Below are 27,832 nucleotides of genomic sequence, written 5' to 3' on the forward strand. Positions count from 1 at the left end.
TGATGACCAGGCAAAGGTTCTTTTTTGGCTGGTGTGTTTACGGACATATTCAATCAACCCTTATCCCAGTCGGCTGTTCCCACATGCTTCAAGAGGTCCACCATTGTTCCTGTTCCCAAGAAAGCTAAGGTAACTGAGCTAAACGACTACCACCCCGCCCGTAGCACTCACTTCCGTCATCATGAAGTGCTTTGAGAGACTAGTCAAGGACCATATCACCTCCACCCTACCTGACACCCTAGACCCACTCCAATTTGCTTACCGCCCCAATAGGTCCACAGACAACGCAATCACAACCAAACTGCACACTGCCCTAACCCATCTGGACAAGAGGAATGCTGTTCATCGACTACAACTCAGCATTTAACACCATAGTACCCTACAAACTCTTCATCAAGCTCGAGACCCTGGGTCTCGACCCCGCCCTGGGCAACTGGGTACTGGACTTCCTGACAGGCCGCCCCCAGGTGGTGAGGGTAGGTAACAACATCTCCACCCCGCTGATCCTCAACACTGGGGCCCCACAAGGGTGCGTTCTGAGCCCTCTCCTGTACTCCCTGTTCACCCACGACTGCGTAGCCATGCACGCCTCCAACTCAATCATCAAGTTTGCGGACGACACTACAGTAGTAGGATTGATTACCAACAACAACGAGACGGCCTACAGGGAGGAGGTGAAAGCCCTCGGAGTGTGGTTTCAGGAAAATAACCTCACACTCAACGTCAACAAAACAAAGGAGATGATTGTGGACTTCAGGAAACAGCAGAGGGAGCACCCCCCCTATCCACATCGACGGGACAGTAGTGGAGAGGGTAGTAAGTTTTAAGTTCCTCGGCGTACACATCATGGACAAACTGAATTGGTCCACCCACACAGACAGCGTTGTGAAGAAGGCACAGCAGCACCTCTTCAACCGCAGGAGGCTGAAGAAATTCGGCTTGTCACCAAAAGCACACACAAACTTCGACAGAAGCACAATCGAGAGCATCCTGTCGGGCTGTATCACCGCCTGGTACGGCAACTGTTCCGCACACGACCGCAAGAGGTCTCCAGAGGGTAGTGAGGTCTGCACAACAAATCACCGGGGGAAAACTACCTGCCCTCCAGGACACCTACACCACCCGATGTCACAGGAAGGCCATAAAGATCATCAAGGACAACAACCACCCGAGCCTCTGCCTGTTCACCCCGCTATCATCCAGAAGGCGAGGTCAGTACAGGTGCATCAAAGCAGGGACCGAAAGACTGAAAAACAGCTTCTATCTCAAGGCCATCAGACTGTTAAACAGCCACCAATAACATTGAGTGGCTGCTGCCAACATACTGACTCAACTCCAGCCACTTTAATAATGGAAATTGATGTAAAAATGTATCACTAGCCACTTTAAACAATGCCACTTAATATAATGTTTACATACCCTACATTACTCATCTCATATGTATATGTATATACTGTACTCATTTAAACTGCTGCATCTTGCCATCTTTATGTAATACATGTATCACTAGCCACTTTAAACTATGCCACTTTACGTTTATATACCATACATTACTCATCTCATATGTATATACTGTACTCTATACCATCTACTGCATCCATGCACGCCTATACCGTTCTGTACCATCACTCATTCATATATCTTTATGTACATATTCTTTATCCCTTTAATCTTGTGTGTATAAGGTAGTAGTTGTGGAATTGTTAGATTAGATTACTCGTTGGTTATTACTGCATTGGCGCCACACCAAACAGAGGCGGCAGGGTAGCCTAGTTGTTAGAGAGTTGGACTAGTAACCGGAAGGTTGCAAGTTCAAACCCCCGAGCTGACAAGGTACAAATCTGTCGTTCTGCCCCTGAACAGGCAGTTAACCCACTGTTCCTAGGCTGTCAATGAAAATAAGAATTTGTTCTTAACTGGAACTAGAAGCACAAGCATTTCGCTACACTAGCATTAACATCTGCTAACCGTGTGTGTGACAAATAACATTTGATTTGATTTATTAGACTTAAAATTAATCATCCAGCGATTATACATTGTTTACCAGGGGGGTAGGGCTACCGCCGTTAAATCTAATCTGAAGATGTTGCTGGCTAAAGCTAAAACTGGCGAGAGTATAGGGATATTGTTATCCACGTCGGCACCAACGGTGTTAGGATGAAACCGTCTGAGGTCACCAAGCGCAACATAGCTTCAGCGTGTAAATCAGTTAGAAAGATGTGTCGGCATCGAGTAATTGTCTCTGGCCCCCTCCCAGTTAGGGGGAGTGATGAGCTCTACAGCAGAGTCTCACAACTCAATCGCTGGTTGAAAACTGTTTTCTGCCCCTCCCAAATGATAGAATTTGTAGACAATTGGCCCTCTTTCTGGGACTCACCCACAAACAGGACCAAGCCTGGCCTGTTGAGGAGTGACGGACTACATCCTAGCTGGAGGGGTTCTCATCTTATCTACGAACATAGACAGGGCTCTAACTCCCCTAGCTCCACAATGAAATAGGGTGCAGGCCAGGCAGCAGGCTGTTATCCAGCCTGCCAGCTTAGTGGAGTCTGCCGCTAGCACAGTCAGAGTAGTCAGCTCAGCTATCCCCATTGAGACAGTGTCTGTGCCTCGACCTAGGTTTGGCAAAATTAAACATGGCGGTGTTCGCCATAGCAATCTCACTGGAATAAAGACCTCCTCCATTCCTGCCATTATTGAAAGAGATTGTGATACCTCACATCTCAAAATAGGGCTACTTGATGTTAGATGCCTCACTTCCAAGGCAGTTATAGTCAATGACTAATCACTGATCATAATCTTGATGTGATTGGCCTGACTGAAACATGGCTTAAGCCCGATTACTGTGTTGAATGAGGCCTCACCTCCTGGTTATACTAGTGACCATATCCCCCACGCATCCCGCAAAGGCAGAGGTGTTGCTAACATTTAAGATAGCAAATTTGAATAAAAAAACAAAACAACGTTTTCGTCTTTTGAACTTCTAGTCATGAAATCTATGCAGCCTACTCAATCACTTTATATAGCTACTGTTTACAGGCCTCCTAGGCCATATACAGCATTCCTCACTGAGTTCCCTGGTATACAGAAAATACCCGAGCTCTGAAGCTTCCAGAAAATTGGAACAGAAATGGCGCCACTCCAAACTGGACTAGTTTGGAAAGACAGTACCGTGCAGTATCGAACAGCCCTCACTGCTGCTCGATCATCCTGTTTTTCAAACTTAATTGAGGAAAATAAGAACAATCCAAAAGGTATTTTTGATACTGTCGCAAAGCTAACTAAAAAGCAGCATTCCCCAAGAGAGGATGGCTTTCACTTCAGCAGTAATAAATTCGTAAACTTCTTTGAGGAAAAGATCATGATCATTAGAAAGCAAATTACGGACTCCTCTTTAAATCTGAGTATTCCTCCAAAGCTCAGTTGTACGGAGTCTGCACAACTCTGCCAGGACCTAGGATCAAGCGAGACACTCAAGTGTTTTAGTACTATATCTCTTGACACAATGATGAAAATAATCATGGCCTCTAAACCTTCAAGCTGCATACTGGACCCTATTCCAACTAAACTACTGAAAGAGCTGCTCCCTGTGCTTGGCCCTCCTATGTTGAACATAATAAACGGCTCTCTATCCACCGGATCTGTACCAAACTCACTAAAAGTGGCAGTAATAAAGCCTCTCTTGAAAAAGACAAACCTTGACCCAGAAAATATTTTAAAAACTCTCGGCCTCTATCAAATCTCCCATTCCTCTCAAAATGTTTAGAAAAATCTGTTGCACAGCAATTCACTGCCTTCCTGAAGACAAACAATGTATACGCAATACTTCAGTCTGGTTTTAGACCCCATCATAGCACTGAGACTGCACTTGTGAAGGTGGTAAATTGCCTTTTAATGGCGTCAGACCGGTGCTCTGCATCTGTCGTCGTGCTCCTGGACCTTAGTGCTGCTTTTGATACCATCGATCACCACATTCTTTTGGGGTTGATTGGAAACCCAAATTGGTCTACACGGACAAGTTCTGGCCTGTTTTAGATCTTATCTGCCGGAAAGATATCAGTTTGTCTCTGTGGATGGTTTGTCCTCTGACAAATCAACTGTAAATTTCGGTGTTCCTCAAGGTTCCATTTTAGGACCACTATTGTTTTCAATATATATTTTACATCTTGGGGATGTCATTCGGAAACATAATGTTAACTTTCACTGCTATGCGGATGACACACAGCTGTACATTTCAATGAAACATGGTGAAGCCCCAAAATTGCCCTCACTGGAAGCCTGTGTTTCAGACATAAGGAAGTGGATGGCTGCAAACTTTCTACTTTTAAACTTGGACAAAACAGAGATGCTTGTTCTAGGTCCCAAGAAACAAAGAGATCTTCTGTTGAATCTGACAATTAATCTTGATGGTTGTACGGTCGTCTCAAATAAAACTGTGAAGGACCTCTGCGTTACTCTGGACCCTGATCTCTCTTTTGACGAACATATCAAGACTGTTTCAAGGACAGCTTTTTTCCATCTACGTAACATTGCAAAAATCAGACATTTTCTGTCCAAAAATGATGCAGAAAAATGAATCCATGCTTTTGTCACTTCTAGGTTAGACTACTGCAATGCTCTACTTTCCGGCTACCCGGATAAAGCACTAAATAAACTTCAGTTAGTGCTAAATACGTCTGCTAGAATCCTGACTAGAACCCCAAAAATGTATCATATTACTACAGTGCTAGCCTCTCTACAATGGCTTCCAGTTAAGGCAAGGGCTGATTTCAAGGTTTTACTGCTAACTGACAAAGCATTACATGGGCTTGCTCCTACCTATCTTTCTGATTTGGTCCTGCCGTACATACCTACACGTACGCTACGATCACAAGACGCAGGCCTCCTAATTGTCCCTAGAATTTCTAAGCAAACAGCTGGAGGCAGAGCTTTCTCCTATAGAGCTCCATTTTTATGGAATGGTCTGCCTACCCATGTGAGAGACGCAGACTCGGTCTCAACCTGTAAGTCTTTATTGAAGAATCATCTCTTCAGTAGTTCCTATGATTGAGTGTAGTCTGGCCCAGGAGTGTGAAGGTGAATGGAAAGGCACTGGAGCAACAAACGACCCTTGCTGTCTCTGCCTGGCCGGTTCCCCTCTCTCCACTGGGATTCTCTGCCTCTAACCCTATTACAGGGGCTGAGTCCCTGGCCTACTGGTGCTCTTCCATGCCGTCACTAGGAGGGGTGCGTCACTTGAGTGGGTTGAGTCACTGACGTTGTCTTCCTGTCTGGGTTGGCACCCCCCCTTGGGTTGTGCCGTGTCGGAGATCTTTGTGGGCTATACTCGGCCTTGTCCCAGGATGGTAGGTTGGTGGTTGAAGATATCCCTCTAGTGGTGTGGAGGCTGTGCTTTGGCAAAGTGGGTGGGGTTATATCCTGCCTGTTTGGCCCTGTCCGGGGGTATCATCGGATGGGGCCACAGTGTCTCCTGACCCCTCCTGTCTCAGCCTCCAGTATTTATGCTGCAGTAGTTTATGTGTCGGGGGCTAGGGTTAGTCTGTTATATTTGGAGTATTTATCCAGTCTTATCCAGTATCCTGTGTGAATTTAAGCATGCTCACACTAATTCTCTATTTCTCTCTTTTTTTCTTTCTCTCTCTTGGAGGACCTGAGCCCTAGGATCATGCCTCAGGACTACCTGGCACGATGACTCCTTGCTGTCCCCAGTCCACCTGGCCGTGCTGACCTGTTGCACCCTCAACAACCACTGTGATTACTATTATTTGACCATGCTGGTCATTTATGAACATTTGAATATTTTGGCCATGTTCTGTTATAATCTCTACCCGGCACAGCCAGAAGAGGACTAACCATAGCCTGGTTCCTCTCTAGGTTTCTTTCTAGGTTTTGGCCTTTCTAGGGAGTTTTTCCTAGCCACCGTGCCTCTACACCTGCATTGTTTGCTGTTTGGGGTTTTAGGCTGGGTTTCTGTACAGCACTTTGAGATATCAGCTGATGTAATAAGGGCTAGATAAATACATTTGATTTGATTTGATGGATAACCTTCTTGCAATATTCATAAAGGATAGTGCTTGTGTCACTGCTAAAATGATATTGTAAACCTTTCTATTAGTAGTGGTACATTTCCCAAGGATCTCAAAACAGCCCAGGTGGTTCCACTCCACAAGTAGAGCAGAATGAACTACAATCTGGATTTAGAACAGCTCATTCCACTGATACTAGCCTTATCCACCTTTTTGATCACATTAAGCAGGAAAGTGAGAAGGAGAACTATACAGGTATGGTCATGTTAGACTTGCAAAAAGTTTTTGACACTGTGGACCATGATGTTCTCCTGATGAAACTGAAATGCATGGGTCTAAATTATGTAGCAGTGAATTGGTTTAGGTCTTATCTGACCAACAGAACACAAGTATGTAATGTTGGTGATGTTCTGTCAGAGGCCAAAGAAATGTCCAGTGGAGTACCGCAGGGATCCATTTTAGGGCCTCTTATTTCTTATATACGTTAATGATATGCCAGATACAGTAAAGTGTAAACTCCTGCTTTATGCTGATGATTCAGCTATACTGGTATACTGGTATGAGGGAAGGAGTCCACAGTTTACATAGTGGAGACCCTGAGTAAGGAATCACATTTTGATGGAGGTTGGTTGTTTGACAACAAATTGTCACTACATCTGGGAAAAACTGAATCGATTTTGTTTGGAACAAAATGTAGATTGCTTAGGGCTGACAAGATAAAGGTAAACTGTGCAGGCAAGAAGATTGAATCTAAAACAAGTGTATCTTTTCGTGGTGTGTCCCTAGATCAATCCCTTTCTGGAGACCTTATTGCTGCTAAAATACTTTCTAAAATGGCGAACAAATAGACATGTTGATATCGTAACACTAAATATTTTAACATTAAAGTTAACAAATTGCTTGTCTCAACCTTGATTCAGTGTCATGTTGAATATGCCTGCTCTGCTTGGTATAGTGGGCTATCAAAAAAGCTGAAAAAGAGAATGCAGGTCATGCAAAATAATGTTATCAGGTATATGCTGAATGTCTGCCCTAGGATGCACATAGGGGTACAGGAGTTCCAGGAGGTGGGCTTGTTGCCTTTGGATTCCAGAGTGGACCAACTTAAACTTAATCATGTGTTTGACATCTCAAAGGTTACAATAAAAAAACATATTGATATGGTCTATAACCAATACAGTCACAATACCAGAGCTAGTGCTATGTCAAATCAAATCAAATCAAATCAAATTTTATTTGTCACATACACATGGTTAGCAGATGTTAATGCGAGTGTAGCGAAATGCTTGTGCTTCTAGTTCCGACAATGCAGTAATAACAAGTAATCTAACTAACAATTACAAAACTACTGTCTTGTACACAGTGTAAGGGGATAAATAATATGTACATAAGGATATATGAATGAGTGATGGTACAGAGCAGCATAGGCAAGATACAGTAGATGGTATCGAGTACAGTATGTACAAATGAGATGAGTATGTAAACAAAGTGGCATAGTTTAAAGTGGCTAGTGATACATGTATTACATAAGGATACAGTCGATGATATAGAGTACAGTATATATGTATGCATATGAGATGAATAATGTAGGGTAAGTAACATTATATAAGGTAGCATTGTTTAAAGTGGCTAGTGATATATTTACATCATTTCCCATCAATTCCCATTATTAAAGTGGCTGGAGTTGAGTCAATGTCAGTGTGTTGGCAGCAGCCACTCAGTGTTAGTGGTGGCTGTTTAACAGTCTGATGGCCTTGAGATTGAAGCTGTTTTTCAGTCTCTCGGTCCCAGCTTTGATGCACCTGTACTGACCTCGCCTTCTGGATGATAGCGGGGTGAACAGGCAGTGGCTCGGGTGGTTGATGTCCTTGATGATCTTTATGGCCTTCCTGTGACATCGGGTGGTGTAGGTGTCCTGGAGGGCAGGTAGTTTGCCCCCGGTGATGCGTTGTGCAGACCTCACTACCCTCTGGAGAGCCTTACGGTTGAGGGCGGTGCAGTTGCCATACCAGGCGGTGATACAGCCCGCCAGGATGCTCTCGATTGTGCATCTGTAGAAGTTTGTGAGTGCTTTTGGTGACAAGCCAAATTTCTTCAGCCTCCTGAGGTTGAAGAGGCGCTGCTGCGCCTTCTTCACGATGCTGTCTGTGTGAGTGGACCAATTCAGTTTGTCTGTGATGTGTATGCCGAGGAACTTAAAACTTACTACCCTCTCCACTACTGTTCCATCGATGTGGATAGGGGGGTGTTCCCTCTGCTGTTTCCTGAAGTCCACAATCATCTCCTTAGTTTTGTTGACGTTGAGTGTGAGGTTATTTTCCTGACACCACACTCCGAGGGCCCTCACCTCCTCCCTGTAGGCCGTCTCGTCGTTGTTGGTAATCAAGCCTACCACTGTAGTGTCGTCCGCAAACTTGATGATTGAGTTGGAGGCGTGCGTGGCCACGCAGTCGTGGGTGAACAGGGAGTACAGGAGAGGGCTCAGAACGCACCCTTGTGGGGCCCCAGTGTTGAGGATCAGCGGGGAGGAGATGTTGTTGCCTACCCTCACCACCTGGGGGCGGCCCGTCAGGAAGTCCAGTACCCAGTTGCACAGGGCGGGGTCGAGACCCAGGGTCTCGAGCTTGATGACGAGCTTGGAGGGTACTATGGTGTTGAATGCCGAGCTGTAGTCGATGAACAGCATTCTCACATAGGTATTCCTCTTGTCCAGATGGGTTAGGGCAGTGTGCAGTGTGGTTGAGATTGCATCGTCTGTGGACCTATTTGGGCGGTAAGCAAATTGGAGTGGTTCTAGGGTGTCAGGTAGGGTGGAGGTGATATGGTCCTTGTCTTGTAAAATCCCAAGAGTAAACAACATACATACAGGCATTTGTCTATGGAATAGCCAACCCTTGGAGTAAAAAGTTGAAATTGCTTTAAAAAGCAGGCAAAGGTTTTCATTTGGACAATGTTGTCTAAGTAAAAGAAACCTCTCCACTGCCCCTTATGCCCCCTACTGCTGGTCATGTGTATTATTTGAAGGATAGGTATGATGGGCAATTAATAGATTGTTAATATGGCTGATTTTTAAGGTTAGGGAGAAGTGCAGTGAATAGTGTCACTTTTTAGGATGTCAATATAAATGAATGTATTTATGGTTGTTTGTTTGTAATTTTGTCTTGCCTTTTAATCATTAAATGTGTTATTGTTTTTACACCGAGCACCACTTTGGAAACAAGTGTTTTAATTAATACTTTCAAGTGATATCCTCTGGGTCCACATTGTACATTTTGTTGTATATGTCTGTTACCCAAAATAAATTCCATTCAATATCATATTTCTACTAAGCACCACAGCTTGGGGTTTGTCCTTCAGACCTTCAAAACTAAAGACAGTCCACTGAGAATCCTTTTGTGCAGCTCTCCAGATATAAACCATTCATCTGGTACTCCTAAATGGGCTGGGCGTTTACCTGCCATTAAAGAACAGGACATATGATCATACATGAGCTACGAAAGCTACAATCCATCCCACTCTGCAGGGCTGAGATACGGAGACCTAACGCATAGGCCTTATCAGGAGCCTGGCATTGCCTAGCATCTGGGTAGGAAGGTATAGGACAATGAATATGCCTGGTGTTTTCTTCCACTTGTGCCTTCAACAAGGAGAGATTTAGTGGGTATTGATGGATGTGGCCGGCCCAATCTCTTTCCCTCTCTGCATCACTCTCTCTCTCCTTTTCCCTTTTTCTCACTCTCTAATACAGATTAATAAAAATCAGTTTTTTGCATTGTGCCGTCCAAGCCAAGCTCTCCGAACTAGTCAATGATTGTGAATTATTAGTCGCTGCATTACACCATGAAGCCTAATGAAGGCCATGGATCAGGCAGATACAATCACAGTGCTGTGTCATGCGGGAATTGACTTCCTAGTGAAAACAGGCCAGAGGAACCAAAGCATCCAATAATGACACAGCATCTATCACGGACTAGAACAGCAAAAGATCAAAAGAAGATTTGACCGAGCCAAAATGAGTCTGAAAACCAACTGTTTTATAGAATGACAATATTTATCTTTCTGCCATTATTTCGATGGGATGATGCAAAGCAATCGGGTAAGAAAACAAACACCAAGGTATTACAGAAATACCCACAGATGAAGCAAAGAGAAGTGCTGTCTTGGTGCAAAACACTCATCCTTGAGGGCTGCAGTGTAAACATGTTTTTTTTTTTTTTAATATTTCCTTCCCCAACAGGAAGGGAGGAGCTGAGAGACGTCACTTTGATGAAGTGAAGGCAAACAAGAGAAGCCGGACTGCTAACTCAGGTAAGGCGAGGGAAAGAGATTGTTTATTTATTCTGCCTTTTGTACTTTAATAATTTGCACATCGTTACAACACTGTATTTATACATAATACAACATTTGTAATGTCTTCATTCTTTTGGAACTTCTGTGAGTTTAATCTTTACTGTTCATTTGTATTGTTTATTTCACTTTTGTATATTATCTACTTCACTTGTTTTGGCAATGTTAACATATGTTTCCCATGCCAATAAAGCCCCTTGAATTGAAATTTAATTGAATTGAGAGAGAGAAAGAGGGAAAGATAGATAGAGACAGAGCAGAGAAAGAGAGAGAGAGAGCGAGAGGAAGAAAGCATACAATCTGAGTAAATGTATCATAGTGACTACTTTAAATATAGCAAAGGCTAAATCCTAGCTTGAAATAACCAGGTTATTTTCAATCATGTAGCCAAGTGAACCGTATAATTACTGAAAGGGTGATGTGCATGGGTATCAAGTTATGACCACGAAGTCCTTCTATAGTTTGTCTGTTATTGTGTTGCAGATATGTGACTCGTTTCAGCAAACTAGGCGTATGTCGCAAGTCACGACTTTACAGGAGAGGCATTTGAACGTTTATTTCTATTTTCTATCAAAATGCGTTTATTGGCAGAAATGCCTTCTGGAACATTTGAAATTCCATTTGCCTTAATAACAAACGTGTACGCCATCTGTAAATACAAATAAAGTTGTTAAACTACGAGCCTAGTGGGTTTAACCACAGAAAAAGACAGGAAAATAGACAGACAAGACATTATCCCGCTAGCCATAATTGGCTGAGATAATGAATGGGCTAGAGATGCCGACAGATGAGTTTCGGATTGGTCTGCCATGTAGCATCTTCTGTCTATAAAATGACCTGCTCGTTATGTGTAGATAATCCTTTCTACTGCAGTTCTTTCGAAAGACATAACGTTAGCCACGGAGAACTGAAAATGTGTTGCTAATGCTCTAAATAACATTGCTGCCATGAATTTATCAGGCAATATCGACAAAGGACAGTGGGAAAAAGTTGTGTCGGACTACTTTCAGGAGGACGATCGTAACATGCTGATTCTCTCTGAAAATTTCTGAAAATGAATCAGACGATGAGGAAATCCCTGATTTAAGTAAAAGCATATTCATTGAAGAAGACATTGTAGAGTCTTCTGATGACAGTGAGGGAGAAGAAACGGTGATCAACAGAGTTTTGAAATCAGTGGAATGTCTAGTAGAAGCAGAGTATGATAAGCATATGAATACAATTCTGCCGTTTGATTGCAAATGCAGAGGGAGTCGAAAAGAGAACACAGATGGCTGTTGTATAAAACACCTGTCTCCGGATTACATCTTCAAACTAAGGGCAAACATGGCATCCGTGACAGAGAGGGAGAAATATCTGATGATTCTTATGGCATTGCACACGGTCAGTGTGAAGATAGATAGATAGATAGATAGTATACAAAAAATATATATACTGTATACATATATGTATATACACTGCTCAAAAAAATAAAGGGAACACTTAAACAACACAATCTAACTCCAAGTCAATCACACTTCTGTGAAATCAAACTGTCCATTTAGGAAGCAACACTGATTGACAATAAATTTCACATGCTGTTGTGCAAATGGAATAGACAACAGGTGGAAATTATAGGCAATTAGCAAGACATCCCCAATAAAGGAGTGGTTCTGCAGGTGGTAACCAGAGACCACTTCTCAGTTCCTATGCTTCCTGGCTGATGTTTTGGTCACTTTTGAATGCTGGTGGTGCTTTCACTCTAGTGGTAGCATGAGACGGAGTCTACAACCCACACAAGTGGCTCCGGTAGTGCAGCTCATCCAGTATGGCACATCAATGCGAGCTGTGGCAAGAAGGTTTGCTGTGTCTGTCAGCGTAGTGTCCAGAGCATGGAGGCGCTACCAGGAGACAGGCCACTACATCAGGAGACGTGGAGGAGGCCGTAGGAGGGCAACAACCGAGCAGCAGGACCGCTACCTCCACCTTTGTGCAAGGAGGAGCAGGAGGAGCACTGCCAGAGCCCTGCAAAATTACCTCCAGCAGGCCACAAATGTGCATGTGTCTGCTCAAACGGTCAGAAACAGACTCCATGAGGGTGGTATGAGGGCCCGACGTCCACAGGTGGGGGTTGTGCTTACAGCCCAACACCATGCAGGACGTTTGGCATTTGCCAGAGAACACCAAGATTGGCAAATTCGCCACTGGTGCCCTGTGCTCTTCACAGATGAAAGCAGGTTCACACTAAGCACGTGACAGACGTGACAGAGTCTGGAGACGCCGTGGAGAACGTTCTGCTGCCTGCAACATCCTCCAGCATGACCGGTTGGCGGTGGGTCAGTCGTGGTGTGGGGTGGCATTTCTTTGGGGGGCCGCACAGCCCTCCATGTGCTTGCCAGAGGTAGCCTGACTGCCATTAGCTACCGAGATGAGATCCTCAGACCCCTTGTGAGACCATATGCTGGTGCGGTTGGCCCTGGGTTCCTCCTAATGCAAGACAATGCTAGACCTCATGTGGCTGGAGTGTGTCAGCAGTTCCAGCAAGAGGAAGAAATTGATGCTATGGACTGGCCTGCCCGTTCCCCAGACCTAAATCCAATTGAGCACATCTGGGACATCATGTCTCGCTCCATCCACCACAGACTGTCCAGCAGTTGGCGGATGCTTTAGTCCAGGTCTGGGAGGAGATCACTCAGGAGACCATTCATTCATTCAGATCTAGGATGTGTTATTTTAGTGTTCCCTTTATTTTTTTGAGCAGTGTATGTGTACATATATGTGTGTATCAGGCAAATGCCTTTTTTTAAAGACAAACTGATAGGAGTTAGAAAATAAATTTAAATTTTGTTTGCAGGTATTGTACCTGTTGGACCATGCACAAGCACCACCACAGTCTGAACATTCACTTCCTGATCACAGGCCACTCCAAGTTTTCCCCCAACTGGTGCTTCAGCCTCATCAAGCAGAGCTTCAGAAAGACCAGAGTGAACACTTTGTCAGAGATTGCTGGTGTTGTGAAGGTCAGCACTGTGACAGGGTTCAATATCCCACAGCTAGTTGGACTGGAGGATGACACGGTGCTGGTGGAAAGCTATGGCTGGAAACAACAACTCAACTCAAATCAAATCACATTTTATTAGTCACATGCGCTGAATACAACAGCCTTATCACCTTATAGTGAAATGCTTACTTACGATCCCCAACTGACTCCGTACTTCCGGTCCATAACACAGATCAAGCAGTACTTCAGGTGAATATCATTTCACTTCAGGCCGCTGGCACAGATCAAGCATTACTTAAGGTGAATACCATTTCTGTTGCATTGTATGAGGTTATTCTTCTTATCTTAAGTTGGGAGGTGAATTGCCGTTATGCAAAGATGCTCCTGAGTGGCACAGCGGTCTAAGGCACTGCATCTCAGTGCTTGAGGCATCACTACAGACACCCTGGTTCGAATCTGGGCTCTATCACAACCGGCCGTGATTAGGAGTCCCATAGGGCAGTGCACAATTGGCCCAGCATCATCCGGGTTTGGCCGGTGTAGGCCGTCATTGTAAATAAGAATTTGTTCTTAACTGACTTGCCTAGTTAAATAGAGGTCAAACTTCTTTGGGCTGCAATCCCGTTAACGGGATCGATATGACAACAGCCAGTGAAAGTGCAGGGCGCCAAATTCAAAACAACAGAAATCTCATAATTAAAATTCCTCAAACATACATGTATCTTATACCGTTTTAAAGGTAATCTTGTTGTTAATCCCACCACAGTGTCTGATTTCAAATAGGCTTTACAGCAAAAGCATCACAAACGATTATGTTAGGTCACCACCAACTCACAGAAAAACCCTGCCATTTTTCCAGCCAAAGAGAGGAGTCACATAAAGCACAAATAGAGAGAAAATGAATTACTAACCTTTGATGATTGTCATCAGATGACACTCATAGGACTTCATGTTACACAATACATGTATGTTTTGTTTGATAAAGTTCATATTTATATAAAACAATCTCAGTATACATTGGCGCTAGTTCCAAAAACATCTGGTGATATTGCAGAGAGCCACATCATTTTACAGAAATACTCATTATAAATGTTGATGAAAATACAATTGTTAGACATGGAAATATAGATATACCTCTCCTTAACGCAACCGCTGTGTCAGATTTAAAAAAAACTTTACGGAAAAAGCAAACCATGCAATAATCTGAAACCGCGCTCAGAAAAAAAAAAATTATCCACCATGTTGGAGTCAACAGAAATCAGAAATAACATTATAAATATTCCCTTACCTTTGATGATCTTCATCAGAATGTACTGCCAGGAATCTTGATTTGATTTGTTTGATAATGTCCATTATTTATGTCCAAGTAGCTACTTTTGTTAGGGCGTCAGGTCCAGCTGAACGTCGGACGAAAACTTCAAAAAGTTATATTACAGGTCGAAGAAACTTGTCAAACTAAGTATAGAATCAATCTTTAGAATGTTGTTATCATAAATCTTCAATAACGTTCCAACCGGAGAATTCCATTGTCTGTAGAAAAGCCATGGAACGCAGGTCGCTATCATGTGAAATGCGCATGACCAGGACCTGGCTCTCTGCCAGACCACTGACTCAAACAGCTCCCATCCGGCCCCACATCACAGCCTCATTCAAGTTTCTAAAGACGGTTGACATCTAGTGGAAGCCTTAGGGAGTGCAACATAACCAAAATCCCACTGCGTATTCAATAGGTGCTGGGTTGAAAATCGACCAACCTCAGATTTCCCACTTCCTGTTTGGATTTCTTCTCAGGTTATGTTATACTCACAGACATCATTCAAACAGTTTTAGAAACTTCAGTGTTTTCTATCCAATACTAATAATAATATGCATATATTAGCAACTGGGACTGAGGAGCAGGCCGTCTACTCTGGGCACCTCTGGGCACCTTTTATCCAAGCTACTCAATACTGCCCCTGCAGCCATAAGAAGTTAAATAAAAAAAATGTCTTCTCAATTTTTTTGTTATTTACTTTTTTACAGCTTCGATGTTCTGGAGCCTGGTGTTGTTGTCATCAAGGAGCGTTTGGACTCAGTCGGGACCAGGTTTCAGCTGTTGCACAACAGTGACATCCTTCCTCCTATAGATGGTCTGCATGTACAAGCACCACCTGGACTGGTGACAGCTAGATCAACTTTTGTGACGAAGAGGCTATGGACATCACATGCCCTGCAGCAAATTCAAGGGCAGAACAGAATATTGGCTCTCCCAATATAGATTCCCTTGTTCATGTGTGGTTTGGACAGACCAGTTCATCACTGGGGGCGAGTTCCCAGTCATCAGTACTATCTCCAGTGCCTCCATGGACATTCACATGACTCTCTCCTAACACACACGCCATACATTGCTGCTACTGATCATTTTTTTATCCTGCTGCTCAGCCACTTTACCCCTGATTGTTTACATATCTCATTACCTCATCAATCACCAGTATAACTGATATTTTTATTGATATTGTTATTGTACATACGGCATATTATTTTGTTCTTTCTCTACTGGCATTGACACATGTTCTTTTTTTCTTTATATTGACAATATCTATTTTTGATATTGCTCTTATGCAAGTAAACATTTTGCTGTACTGTTTACACCTTCTGTGGAGACCCATCCACTTAGCAAGATGTAGCTGTGGTTATAGTATTTCTTCCACATGACCCATTCAGTTAGACAAGTGTGTCTGGGTAAGCGTCATCTAATATTTATTTATATTTATAAAATATTTTTATCTGGACACTGTTTACCTTGAATTTTTCCTTATTTTCGACTACTACTTTTACCACCTTTAGTATAAATATTTACCACACTACATGACATTTAGCACGACCTCACATCTGAATCCTTAAAGAGATGGGTGGGGGCTAAGGCTGAAGAGGGTGTGAACAATGCTAAAAGGGTGTAGACAAAAGAGCTCTCCAGTAGGTGTACCAAAACATTCAAGGGCCATTTTCTAAAAAAGAGGGTTTACAAGTTTATCAACTTTCAAAGCAGAATTACTTTCCCATTGTTCCTCAAATGCAGTGTATGAAATACCATTTTGTAGCTCCAAGTCTCTACTTTTTTGTTTTGATTTTTTTGTTGAATTTTACCCCCTTTTTCTCCCCAATTTCGTGGTATCCAATTGTTAGTAGCTACTGTCTTGTCTCATCGCTACAACTCCCGTACGGGCTCGGGAGAGACGAAGGTCGAAAGTAATGCTTCCTCCGATACACAACCCAACCAAGCGGCACTGCTTCTTAACACAGCGCGTATCCAACCCGGAAGCCAGCCGCACCAATGTGTCGGAGGAAACACTGTGCACCTGGCCACCTTGGTTAGCGTGCATTGCTACAGGAGTCGCTGGTGTGCATTGAAACAAGGATATCCCTACCGGCCAAACCCTCCCAAACCCTCCGTAGGTGCAGTGCAGCACCCTTAACCACTGCGCTACCCGGGAGGCCGAGTCTCTACTTTTATCCAATGTAAAAACAAAAATTTCTAATTTTGCTGCATAAGACCGAATCAAGGCGGTCAGTCACATATGGGGTTATCCAGCAGTCTCCTGTCTGATGAGCTGAAGAGGATGCAGCCGCATGCTGTGGATGTAGTTCTGGATCCTGTTACAGCACATCCAAAGCTCATTTTGTCTGGCGATGGGAAAAGAGTGCAATATGTAAAAAATGCGCAGAACCACCCTTACAACCTCCAGAAGTGTCAAGGTCGTATTTCTGTCAGGGCAAAGGAGGGATTCTCAGGCAGATTCTACTGCGAGGTGTATTTGGACAGTTAGAATGGGTGGAATGTAGGCATGGCAAAAGAGTCCATCGATAGGGCCCATGGTAGACTGAACTCTGACGAAGGATTCTGGACTGTATGGTTGTCTTTTAAGACAGATTGCACACTCTCACTGAAGAGCAAGCCAGAGAATTTGAGGGTTTTTGTGGATTACGATGAAGGTCTCCTTCTATGATGTGATAACAATGGTGCCGAAGGGGAGGGCTGCAGTTTTACGGGCTCCTAACCAATTGTGCTATTTTGTGTGTTGTTTCACATTGTTTAACTTATTTTGTACATAATGTTGCTGCTAATAGCTTCTGGATACCAGAACATCGATTACTCACCTCAAACTGGACAAAGATTTTTCTTTAATGAGTCTGACGAGAAGGATATACTGTTTCTCAGAGACCCAAATCCCTGTCATTCACGTGACGAAAAGACAGAGGTACAGGGGGGCGGAGATCGGGGTGCGGATTCGTCGGCGAGTGGGTAACCCGCCACTACCATCCGTTCTATTGGTCACTGGAGAATAAACTAGATTAGCTCCATCCGAGACTATCCCACCAATGGGACATTAAAAACTGTAATATCGTATGTTTCATCAAGTCGTGGTTGAACAACGACATGGATAATATACAGTTGGCTGTGTTTTCAGTTCATCAGCAGGACAGAACTGCTACGTCCGGTAAGACGAGGGGTGGTGGTGTGTGTCTGTCAATAACAGCTGGTGCGCAATGTCTAATATTAAGGAAATCTCGATGTATTGCTCGCCTTAGTTAGAGCACCTCATGATAAGCTGTAGCCCACTCTATAGCCAAGAGAGTTTTCATCTATATTTTTCGTAGCCGTCTATTTACCACCACAAACCAATGCTGTCACTAAGACCGCATTCAATGAGCTGTATAAGGCCATAAGCAAACAAGAAAATGCTCATCCAGAAGCGGTGCCCCTAGTGGGCCGGGGACTTTAATGCAGGCAAACTTAAATCCGTTTTGCCTAATATCTACCAGCTAATGTTGCGTTCAACCAGAGAAAAAAAAAACTCTAGACCACCTTTACTCCACACACAGAGATGCATACAAAGCTCTTCCTCGCCCCATTTGGTATTTATGACCAAGATTATATCCTCCAGATTCCTGCTTACAAGCCAAAGCTAAAGTAGGAAGTGCCAGTGACTCGCTCAATACGATGTTATGTTACAGGACTGTTTTGCTAGCCCTGTCTGGAATATGTCCCGAAATTCATCCAATGGCACTGAGGAGTATACCACCTCAGTCACCGGCTTCATCAATAAGCGCATCGATGACATCATCCCCACAGTGACCGTACATATCCCAACGAGAAGCCATGGATTACAGGCAACATCCGCTACGAGCTAAAGGCTAGAGCTGCCGCTTTCAAGGAGCGGGCCACTAATCCAGTCGCTTATAAGAAATTCCCCTACGCCTTCAGACGAACCATCAAACAGGCAAAGCGTCAATACAGGACTAAGATTGAATCCTACTACACCGGCTCTGACACTTGTCGGATGTGGCAGGAATTGTAAACTATTACGGACTACAAAGGGAAACCCAGCCGCGAGCTGGCCAGCAACGCAAGCCTACCAGAAGAACTAAATACCTTTTATGCTTCATTTGAGCAACACTGAAGCATGCATGAGAGCACCAGCTTTTCCAGACGACTGTGATATCACGCTCTCCATAGCCGATGTGAGCAAGACCTTTAAACAGGTTCATTAGGCAGCGGGCCAGAAGGATTCTGTAATACCTACATGTTTGAAGCAGACCACCATAGTCCCTGTGCCCAAGAAAACAAATGTAACCTGCCTAAATGACTACCGCCCCGTAGCACTCACGTCAGTATCCATGAAGTGCTTTGAAAGGCTTGTCATGGCTCACATCAACACCATCATCACGGAAACCCTAGACCCACTCCAGTTTGCATACCGCCCCAACAGATCCACAGATGACTCAATCTCAATAGCACTGCACACTGCCCTTTTCCACCTGGACAAAAGGAACACCTATGTGAGAATTCTGTTCATTGACTACAGCTCAGCATTCAACACCTCCCTCTGCAACTGGATTCTGGACTTCCTGATGGGCCGGCCCCAGGCGGTAAGGGTAGGCAACAACACATCTGCCACACTGATCCTCAACACGGGGGCTCCTCAAGGGTGCGTGCTTAGTCCCCTCCTGTACTCCCTGTTCACCCACAACTGCGTAGCTAAACATGACTCCAACACCATCATTAAGTTTGCTGATGACACAAAGGTGGTTGGCGATGAGACAGCCTATAGGGAGGAGGTCAGAGTCCTGGCAGTGTGCTGCCAGGATAACAACCTCTCCCTCAATGTGAGCAAGACAAAGGAGATGGTCGTGGACTACAGGAAAAGGAGGGCCGAACACGCCCCCATTCACATTGACGGGGCTGTAGTGGAGTGGGTCGAGAGTTTCAAGTGCCTTGGTGTCCACATCACCAACAAACTATCATAGTCCAAACACACCAAGAAAGTCGTGAAGAGGTCACAACAACACATTTTCCCCCTCATGAGACTAAAAAGACTTGGCATGGGTCCGCAGATCCTCAAAAAGTTCTACAGCTGCACCATCGAAAGCATCCTGATCGGCTGCATCACCGCCTGGTATGGCAACTATCAGCATCTGACCGTAAGGCGCTACAGAGGGTAATGCGTACAGCCCAGTACATCACTGGGGCCAAGCTTCCTGCCATCCAGGACCTATATATTAGGCGGTGTCAGAGGAAGGTCCAAAAAATTGTCATAGACTGTTTTCTCTGCGACCGCATGGCAAGCGGAACCGGAGTGCCAAGTCTAGGTCCAAAAGGCTCCTCAACAGCTTCTACCTGCATGCCATAAGACTGCTGAACAATTAATCAAATGGCCCCCTGGCCTATTTACATTTACATCCCCCCTTCCCTCCCCTTTCTTTTTACACTGCTACTACTCGCTGTTTATTATTTATGCATTGTCACTTTACCCCTACCTACAAGTACAAATTACCTCAACTTACCTGTAACCCCGGACATTGACCCCCTGTTTATAGCCTCGTTATTGTTATTTTTTAACTTATTTTTAACTTTAGTTTATTTCTTAGATATTTTCTTAACTCTTAACTCTATTTCTTGAACTGCATTGTTGGTTAAGGGCTTGTAAGTAAGCATTTCACGGTAAGGTTGCATTTAGCGCATGTGATAAATACAGTTTGATTTGATTTGATTTGACACAGTCTACTATTTTACTGGCTGCAACTTCAACGATCAACTCTATCCATAATTGAACCCCTTTGATGATTATGATGGCACGAACCCAGTCCCATTGGTCATCACCCCTGTTAACCAGACACCCTGAGGGAGACATCCTGACAGCGCTAAGCCATGTAAGATCAAACAAACAATTCGGGGGTTTGTGATATATGGCCAATATACCACGGCTAAGGGCTGTGTCCAGGTACTCCGCGTTGTGTCGTGCAAAGAACTGCCATTAGCCGTGGTATATTAGCCATATACCACACCTCCCCAGGCCTTATTGCTTAAATGTACACTATAAACAATCAATGCCTTCTCATGTAAATTGTCAAATTATACATAACTTTATTACCTTTATCAGTCTGCTTATATTTCATTCACGTTTTTATTTAATCTTATTTTGTCATTACTTTACTCTTTTCATTTAACTGAATTAACTGTTCAGTTTATTGATACACAGCAACCTTTCGGAAGGGATGTGAGAGAGAGAGAGAGAGAGAGAGAGAGAGAAAGTGAGAGAGTGTTTGTGAGTGTGGGTGCGTGCGTGGCATAAAGATGTCAGGGGACAGATTTGAACAAAGAAAACTGATATCTGTTGGCTCGTCTGTCACTGTCATTGCCTGCCTGTCAACTGATGACTTGCCCTGAAAGACAGATCAGCTGGGGAAAATATGACATTGATTTAAACCAAACAAGATATATCCCTTGTCTTCTCCTTCTACCTCTCTCTAATAATAATAATTCATAATGGGCGGGGGGGGGGGGGGGGGGGGGGGGCAGGGGACACACACCCACTGCCAGGACATCCAACAAATGAAAGAGAATCTTTCTGCCATTATTTTGATGGGATGTTGCATAGCAACAGCGTAAAATAACTATGACAAAGGTGTTCGAAAAATATAGAGCTGTTAAAGATCAAAGAGCAAGTGCTGGCTTAGGGCCGGGCTGCGAAACTCCAATCCTTGAGGGTAGCAGGGTCTAGTTGTTGCATTTCCTGCCCCTTTAAGAGCAGGAAACACAGAGAGCATGTAGGGAAAGAGAGAGAGAGGGAAATGGAATGGAAGTAGGGAAAGAGTTAAGGAGGAGCTGTGTGACATCACTTTGCTGAAGTGAAAGTAAATGAGAGAAGCAGAGGACTGCACAAACATTCTCTTGCTCTTCACAAAACATTCTACACAGCTGCACAGAGACACCATTTTGTCGTAAAAGAAGAAAAGTACATATATAATCAGGTAAGGAGAGAGAGAGAGAGAGAGAGAGAGAGAGAGAGAGAGAGAATTTGTACAAGAAGACATTAATTGTAAGAAACCATACAATCTAAGTAAATGTATTGTAGTGACTACTTTGAATAGCAAGGGATAAATCCTGTCTTGTGTTTATTTCAATCATGTAGTCAAGTGAATGGCAGCATTAGTGAAAGATTGTGGCGTGGACAGGTATCAAGTAAGGACTGTTCTTAGTAAACACAGCTATAAAAGATGAATAAGTCCAGGAAGTCCTTTAATATTTATTTTGTGTTCCAGATATGGCGTCCTCGAACATTTTGCTGCCAGAGGAGCAGTTCCAGTGCTCTATCTGTCTGGAGGTTCTCACTGATCCGATCACCACTCCATGTGGACACAACTTCTGCCAGGCCTGTATCAGCGGATACTGGAAAAGCACTGAACAGTGCCAGTGTCCAATGTGTAAGGAGACCTTTGACGAAAAGCCTAAGCTCAAAATCAACACAACACTCCGAGAGGTTGTGGATCATTTTAAGGGGATACAAGTCAGAGACAGAGATGAGTCCCCTGCTGCGCCTGGAGAAGTGGCCTGTGATGTCTGCACTGTGACAAAGCTCAAGGCCCTTAAGTCCTGCATGGAGTGTCTGACCTCTTTCTGTGAGACTCATCTGCAGCCTCATCAGATAGCCCCAGCCCTGAAGAGACACAAGCTGATCAACCCTGTGGAGAACCTGGAAGACAGGATGTGCAAGAAGCACAAGAAACCCCTGGAGCTGTTCTGTAGGACTGAACAAATGTGTGTGTGTCAGTTCTGCACTGTGACAGACCACAAGGGTCATCACACCGTCCCTCTGAAGAAGGAGTTCGGAGAGAAGAAAGCTGAGTTGGGAAGGACAAAGAATCAAATGCAGCAGATGATCCAGAAGTGCCTACAGAAGGTTAAAGAGATCAAACACTCAGCGGAGCTCAGCAACAGAGATGCAGAGAGAGAGAGAGAAGAAAGCGAACAGGTCTTCACCACTCTAGTCCGCTCCATGCAGAGAAGCCAGGCTGAGGTGTCTAAGATGATTGGAGAGAAGCAGAAAGCAACCATGCGGCAGGCTGAGAGCCTCATTAAAGAGCTGGAGCAGGAAATCACCGAGCTACAGAGGAGACGCTCAGAGCTGGATCAGCTCTCACACTCTAAGGATCATCTTCACTTCCTCCAAAGCTCGCCATCCCTGTGCCCCCCTACATCTACCAAGGACTGGTCTGATGTCAGTATAACCCAGAACCAGAACAAGTGGAATGTGCAGAAAGACATATCCCAGCTGGATAAAAAGGTGAGGAGAGCACTTTCTGAACTTGAGGAGAAATTTAGTAATGTATTGGAGAAGTCAAAGGGTGATGACCTGAAGAGGATGCAGCAGTATGCAGTGGATGTCACTATGGACCCTAATACAGCACATCCCCTTATCATTGTATCTGGCAATGGGAAACTAGTGAGAACAGGTCACTTTGAACAGAACCACTTCTACAACCTAAAGAGGTTTAGAAGTCGTGTAGCTGTTTTGGCAAAGGAGGGCTTCTCCTCTGGGAGATTCTACTATGAGGTGCAGGTGAAGGGGAAGACTGGGTGGAATGTAGGAGTGGCCAAAGAGTCGATTAATAGAAAGATAGGTGGATTATACCCAGAGCAAGGATTCTGGACCGTGTGGTTGTCTTTTCAGGTTGACTATGAGGCCTGCACAGACCCCCATACCCCCCTCTCACTGAAGAGCAAGCCGGAGAAGTTGGGGGTGTTTGTGGATTATGAGGAGGGTCAAGTCTCCTTCTATGACGTGGACACCAGGTCTCATATCTTCTCTTTCACTGGCTGCACCTTCACAGAGAAGCTCTATCCATACTTGAACCCCTTTGATGATTATGATGGCTCAAATTCAGCACCAATGATCATCACCCCTGTTAACCAGACACCCTGAGGGTGACATTGTGACAGTGCTAAAATGGGGGCATTTGTAATACTGATTCAAATGGTAATTTAAAGTAACCCATAACCTTTTAGGACACATACATAATATTTGTATTACTTTTATCAGACCTGCTAACCTGCTTGTACAGTGCCTTGCGAAAGTATTCGGCCCCCTTGAACTTTGCGACCTTTTGCCACATTTCAGGCTTCAAACATAAAGATATAAAACTGTATTTTTTTGTGAAGAATCAACAACAAGTGGGACACAATCATGAAGTGGAACGACATTTATTGGATATTTCAAACTTTTTTAACAAATCAAAAACTGAAAAATTGGGCGTGCAAAATTATTCAGCCCCTTTAAGTTAATACTTTGTAGCGCCACCTTTTTTTAATACTTTGTAGCGCCACCATTGTGAAACGGACTTATAGTGAACTCAGTAGGTGAGAACTAACCCCAATAGCAGAAATGTGTATTTGAGTATCTGGTATTAAAAGGTCCAATGCAGTTTTTATCTCAATATCAAATAATTTCTGGGTAACAATTAAGTACCTTACTATGATTATCAGTGGTGGGAGAAAATCACTGTTGTTCGAGTCACAAGCAAGTCTCAAGTCACAAGGTCAAGGTCTCAAGTCGAGTCCCAAGTAGAACAGGTCGAGTCTCGAGTCAAGTCCAAGTCAAGTCGAATCCCAAGTAGAACAGGTCGAGTCTCGAGTCAAGTCCAAGTCGTGCATTCTAAGAACAAGTCAAGTAGAGTCACAAGCTTTTTGTCAAGTCAAGTCTCAAGTCAAGAAAGAAAATATATACAGTATACTGTATATCTTTGTCTATTTATTGAGGCTACCAGAAAGCCCTTTTCATTATCTTATCCTAAACATATTTTGAATATATTTTAACAACAAATTCCCAATGCAAGTAAATTAAGTAAATTATACATTTCAAGCAATTTCATACCAAAAGACCAGCAGGCCTATGCTAGTAGTTGTTGCTTGGTGCCACACTGCTGGTGAGCTTGCAAAGTAAACATTTCATATTCTTGATCACCAACATTTTTTGGAGTTGCATATGGCAATCGTCTCTCCCTACAATTGGACATCAGCAATGTATTCACAGCAATGTATTCACAAGCTCAGTGGTTCTCAAAATGTTTGTAAAACAGCGTTTTACACCTGCATTTTGTGGAAAATGCAAAAACGCAGTTTTACAAAATGTTTGAGAACCGCTGTGCAGTTTTTTTCTGTACAGCTATTGGATTGGGTGCAGCGCAAATGTCGAATAGTAGAGAGAGATGGTGGAGGTGTTGTCAGCCAATATCAACTAGGGATATTGGGAGGTTGCAGGAGACGGATGGAAAGCATGGTCTGTCTTAGTTTTCATAAACTCTAGACAGCATTCTGTCTTCACCCTACAGTTCTCAGACATTAGCTTTGCCCACTACTGCCCCATGTGAACTACAATCCTGACCGTGTGTTTTAATAGTCATCACTTGCGATATGGCTTTCAAAACATATGGCCCTTATCTTCCAACAACAGGAAAAAAACCTTCAAATAAAATGACTTGTCCTGAAAGATCCATACAGCTATGGGTACAGATCCATACAGCTATGGGCACAGATCCATACAGCTATGGGCACAGATCCACACAGCTATGGACACAGATCCACACAGCTATGGACACAGATCCACAAAGCTATGGGCACAGATCCATACAGCTATGGGCACAGATCCATACAGCTATGGGCACAGATCCACACAGCTATGGGCACAGATCCATACAGCTATGGGCACAGATCCATACAGCTATGGGCACAGATCTATACAGCTATGGGCACAGATCCATACAGCTATGGGCACAGATCCATACAGCTATGGGCACAGATCCATACAGCTATGGACACAGATCCACACAGCTATGGGCACAGATCCATACAGCTATGGGCACAGATCCATACAGCTATGGGCACAGATCCATACAGCTATGGGCACAGATCCATACAGCTATGGACACAGATCCACACAGCTATGGGCACAGATCCATACAGCTACGGGCACAGATCCATACAGCTATGGGTGCTTCCATCCGATGAAACTACACTTCCGCTACACAGGAATGCGGAGCAAGCTAGATAGCTAATTAGCACAGCTATCAGATATATAGCCAGTAGCCACCAACACTAGAACTATCTGAAATATGAAGATGATCAATGAAATCGCCAGGCCGCCTAATGTTATTGTTCTGGCAAAGATGCGTTCATAGTAGATTGCTAAACTGTATACAGTATATGGATAACTTTTGTATAGATAATATAAACATAGGCTTAATCTGTTTTTACCAGGCAAAACTGGAGAAAATTAAACAAGTGCTATCTGGATATGTGCCCGCTTTTGCACGCTAATGCTGATGACTGGTCAACAATCAAGACCCACAACTTTTTGGTTCTAAAGCACAGATTAGATGTTTTTTAGACAATCATTTGGTGCAATACCGTAGGCCTATGTTAGAAACCAGATCAAATAGGAAAAGGTATAAATATAAAATACAAATAGTATATGTAGACAATAAAAGTATGAAAAAGATGTATTTTTCCCATTCAGTTTCATACTCTCGACCCCTAGAACCTTCTCCACTTTGAGAACCACTGCTCTAGCTTACATGACCTGTCTTGATTGACAGTTTGCTGGTCCAATCAGAGAGCAGAGAGTGCGCATCACTAGGCAAATCTGTTGCACTTTTTTGTTTTTTGCAAGTGCTTAGGTTGCTTGTGTCTACGGTCTCTGGCTGTGTAGAGAGTAATCCAGGGAGACACTGTGCCAGAAAATGACAAAACGTTACAAAACCTGGCCAGATCATTTCAAGTCATCAGTCTCAAGTCATCAGTCATCAAGTCATCAGTCTCAAGTCAAAGTTGAGTCCGGAGTCTTGAGGCTCCAAGTCAAGTCTCAAGAAATGTAATTTTCTTTCAAGTCGAGTCTCAAGTCATCAAATGTGTGACTCAAGTCAGACTTGAGTCCAAGTCATATGACTTGAATCCAAACCTCTGGTGATTTTAAAAAATTTAAATGGTCAAAAATAAAAGAAAATAGCTTCTTAGCAAAGAGTAATTTCTTAAGCAAGAATTTAGCTAGGACTGTCTTGGAGTGGTCTGAGTGGGGAGGGGAAAACTGAAAACAAGCTGTTTTTGGAACTCTATCTTATAGGTCGGTTTCAATAAAACGTCACAATACGTTCGATTTGCTACGCTAAAACGATTGACAACTATGTGCCGTTTTCAAGGGATTGTGAAATACAGTGGCAAGAAAAAGTATGTGAACCCTTTGGAATTACCTGGATTTCTGCATAAATTGGTCAAAAAATGTGATCTGATCTTCCTCTAAGTCACAACAATAGACAAACACAATGGCTTAAACTAATAACACACGAATTATTGTATTTTTCTTGTCTATAATGAATACATAATTTAAACATTCACAGTGTAGGTTTGAAAAAGTATGTAAACACCTAGGCTAATGACTTCTCCAAAAGATAATTGGAGTCAGGAGTCCGCTAACCTGGAATCCAATCAATGAGACGAGATTGGAGATGTTGGTTAGAGCTGCCCTGCAGTATAAAAAACACTCACAAAATGTGAGTTTGCTATTCACATGAAGCATTGCCTGATGTGAACCATGCCTCATACAAAAGAGATCTCAGAAGACCTAAGATTAAGAATGGTTGACTTGCATAAAGCTGGAAATGGTTACAAAAGTATCTCTAAAAGCCTTGATGTTCATCAGTCCACAGTAAGACAAATTGTCTATACTATAAATGGAGAAAGTTCAGCACTGTTGCTACTCTCCCTAGGAGTGGCCATCCTGCAACGATGACTGCAAGAACACAGTGCAGAATAATCAATGAGGTTAAGAAGAATCCGAGCGTGTCAACTAAAGACTTACAGAAATCTTTGGAACATGCTAACATCTCTGTTAACGAGTCTATGATACGTAAAACACTAAAGAAGAATAGTGTTCATGGGAGGACATCAAGGAAGAAGCCACTGCTGTCCAAAAAAACCTTGCTGCACATCTGAAGATTGCAAAAGAGCACTTGGATGTCCACAGTGCTACTGGAAAAATATTCTGTGGACAGATGAAACTAAGGTTGAGTTGTTTGGAAGGAACACACAACACTATGTGTGGAGAAAAAAAGGCTCCAAAACTCCCCCCCACCAAAACAAGCAGAGATTTCAGGTGGTCTTTTCAAA

At 43.5% G+C, this 27,832-nt stretch overlaps 2 protein-coding genes across 2 annotated transcripts in view; one reads left to right on the top strand and one right to left on the bottom strand.

Annotated features, from left to right (window-relative positions):
• The window catches only part of LOC139420674 (neuropilin (NRP) and tolloid (TLL)-like 1, like), a 174,417-nt gene that overhangs the window by 38,917 nt on the left and 107,668 nt on the right, over positions 1–27,832 (bottom strand). The window lies entirely within an intron of this gene.
• Positions 21,520–24,095, top strand: LOC139420673 (E3 ubiquitin-protein ligase TRIM39-like). The gene is made up of 2 exons (XM_071170893.1): positions 21,520–21,645; positions 21,937–24,095. Exon 2 carries the CDS (start codon positions 21,939–21,941, stop codon positions 23,595–23,597), a length of 1,659 nt encoding a protein of 552 aa, XP_071026994.1. The 5' UTR covers positions 21,520–21,645; positions 21,937–21,938; the 3' UTR covers positions 23,598–24,095.

This window comes from Oncorhynchus clarkii, chromosome 11 (assembly GCF_045791955.1).
Source record: "Oncorhynchus clarkii lewisi isolate Uvic-CL-2024 chromosome 11, UVic_Ocla_1.0, whole genome shotgun sequence".
Lineage (NCBI taxonomy): Eukaryota > Metazoa > Chordata > Actinopteri > Salmoniformes > Salmonidae > Oncorhynchus > Oncorhynchus clarkii.

Coding starts and splice junctions, on each gene's coding strand:
- LOC139420673 (XM_071170893.1), top strand. CDS start 21,939: ATGGCGTCCTCGAACATTTTGCTGCCAGAGGAGCAGTTCCAGTGCTCT.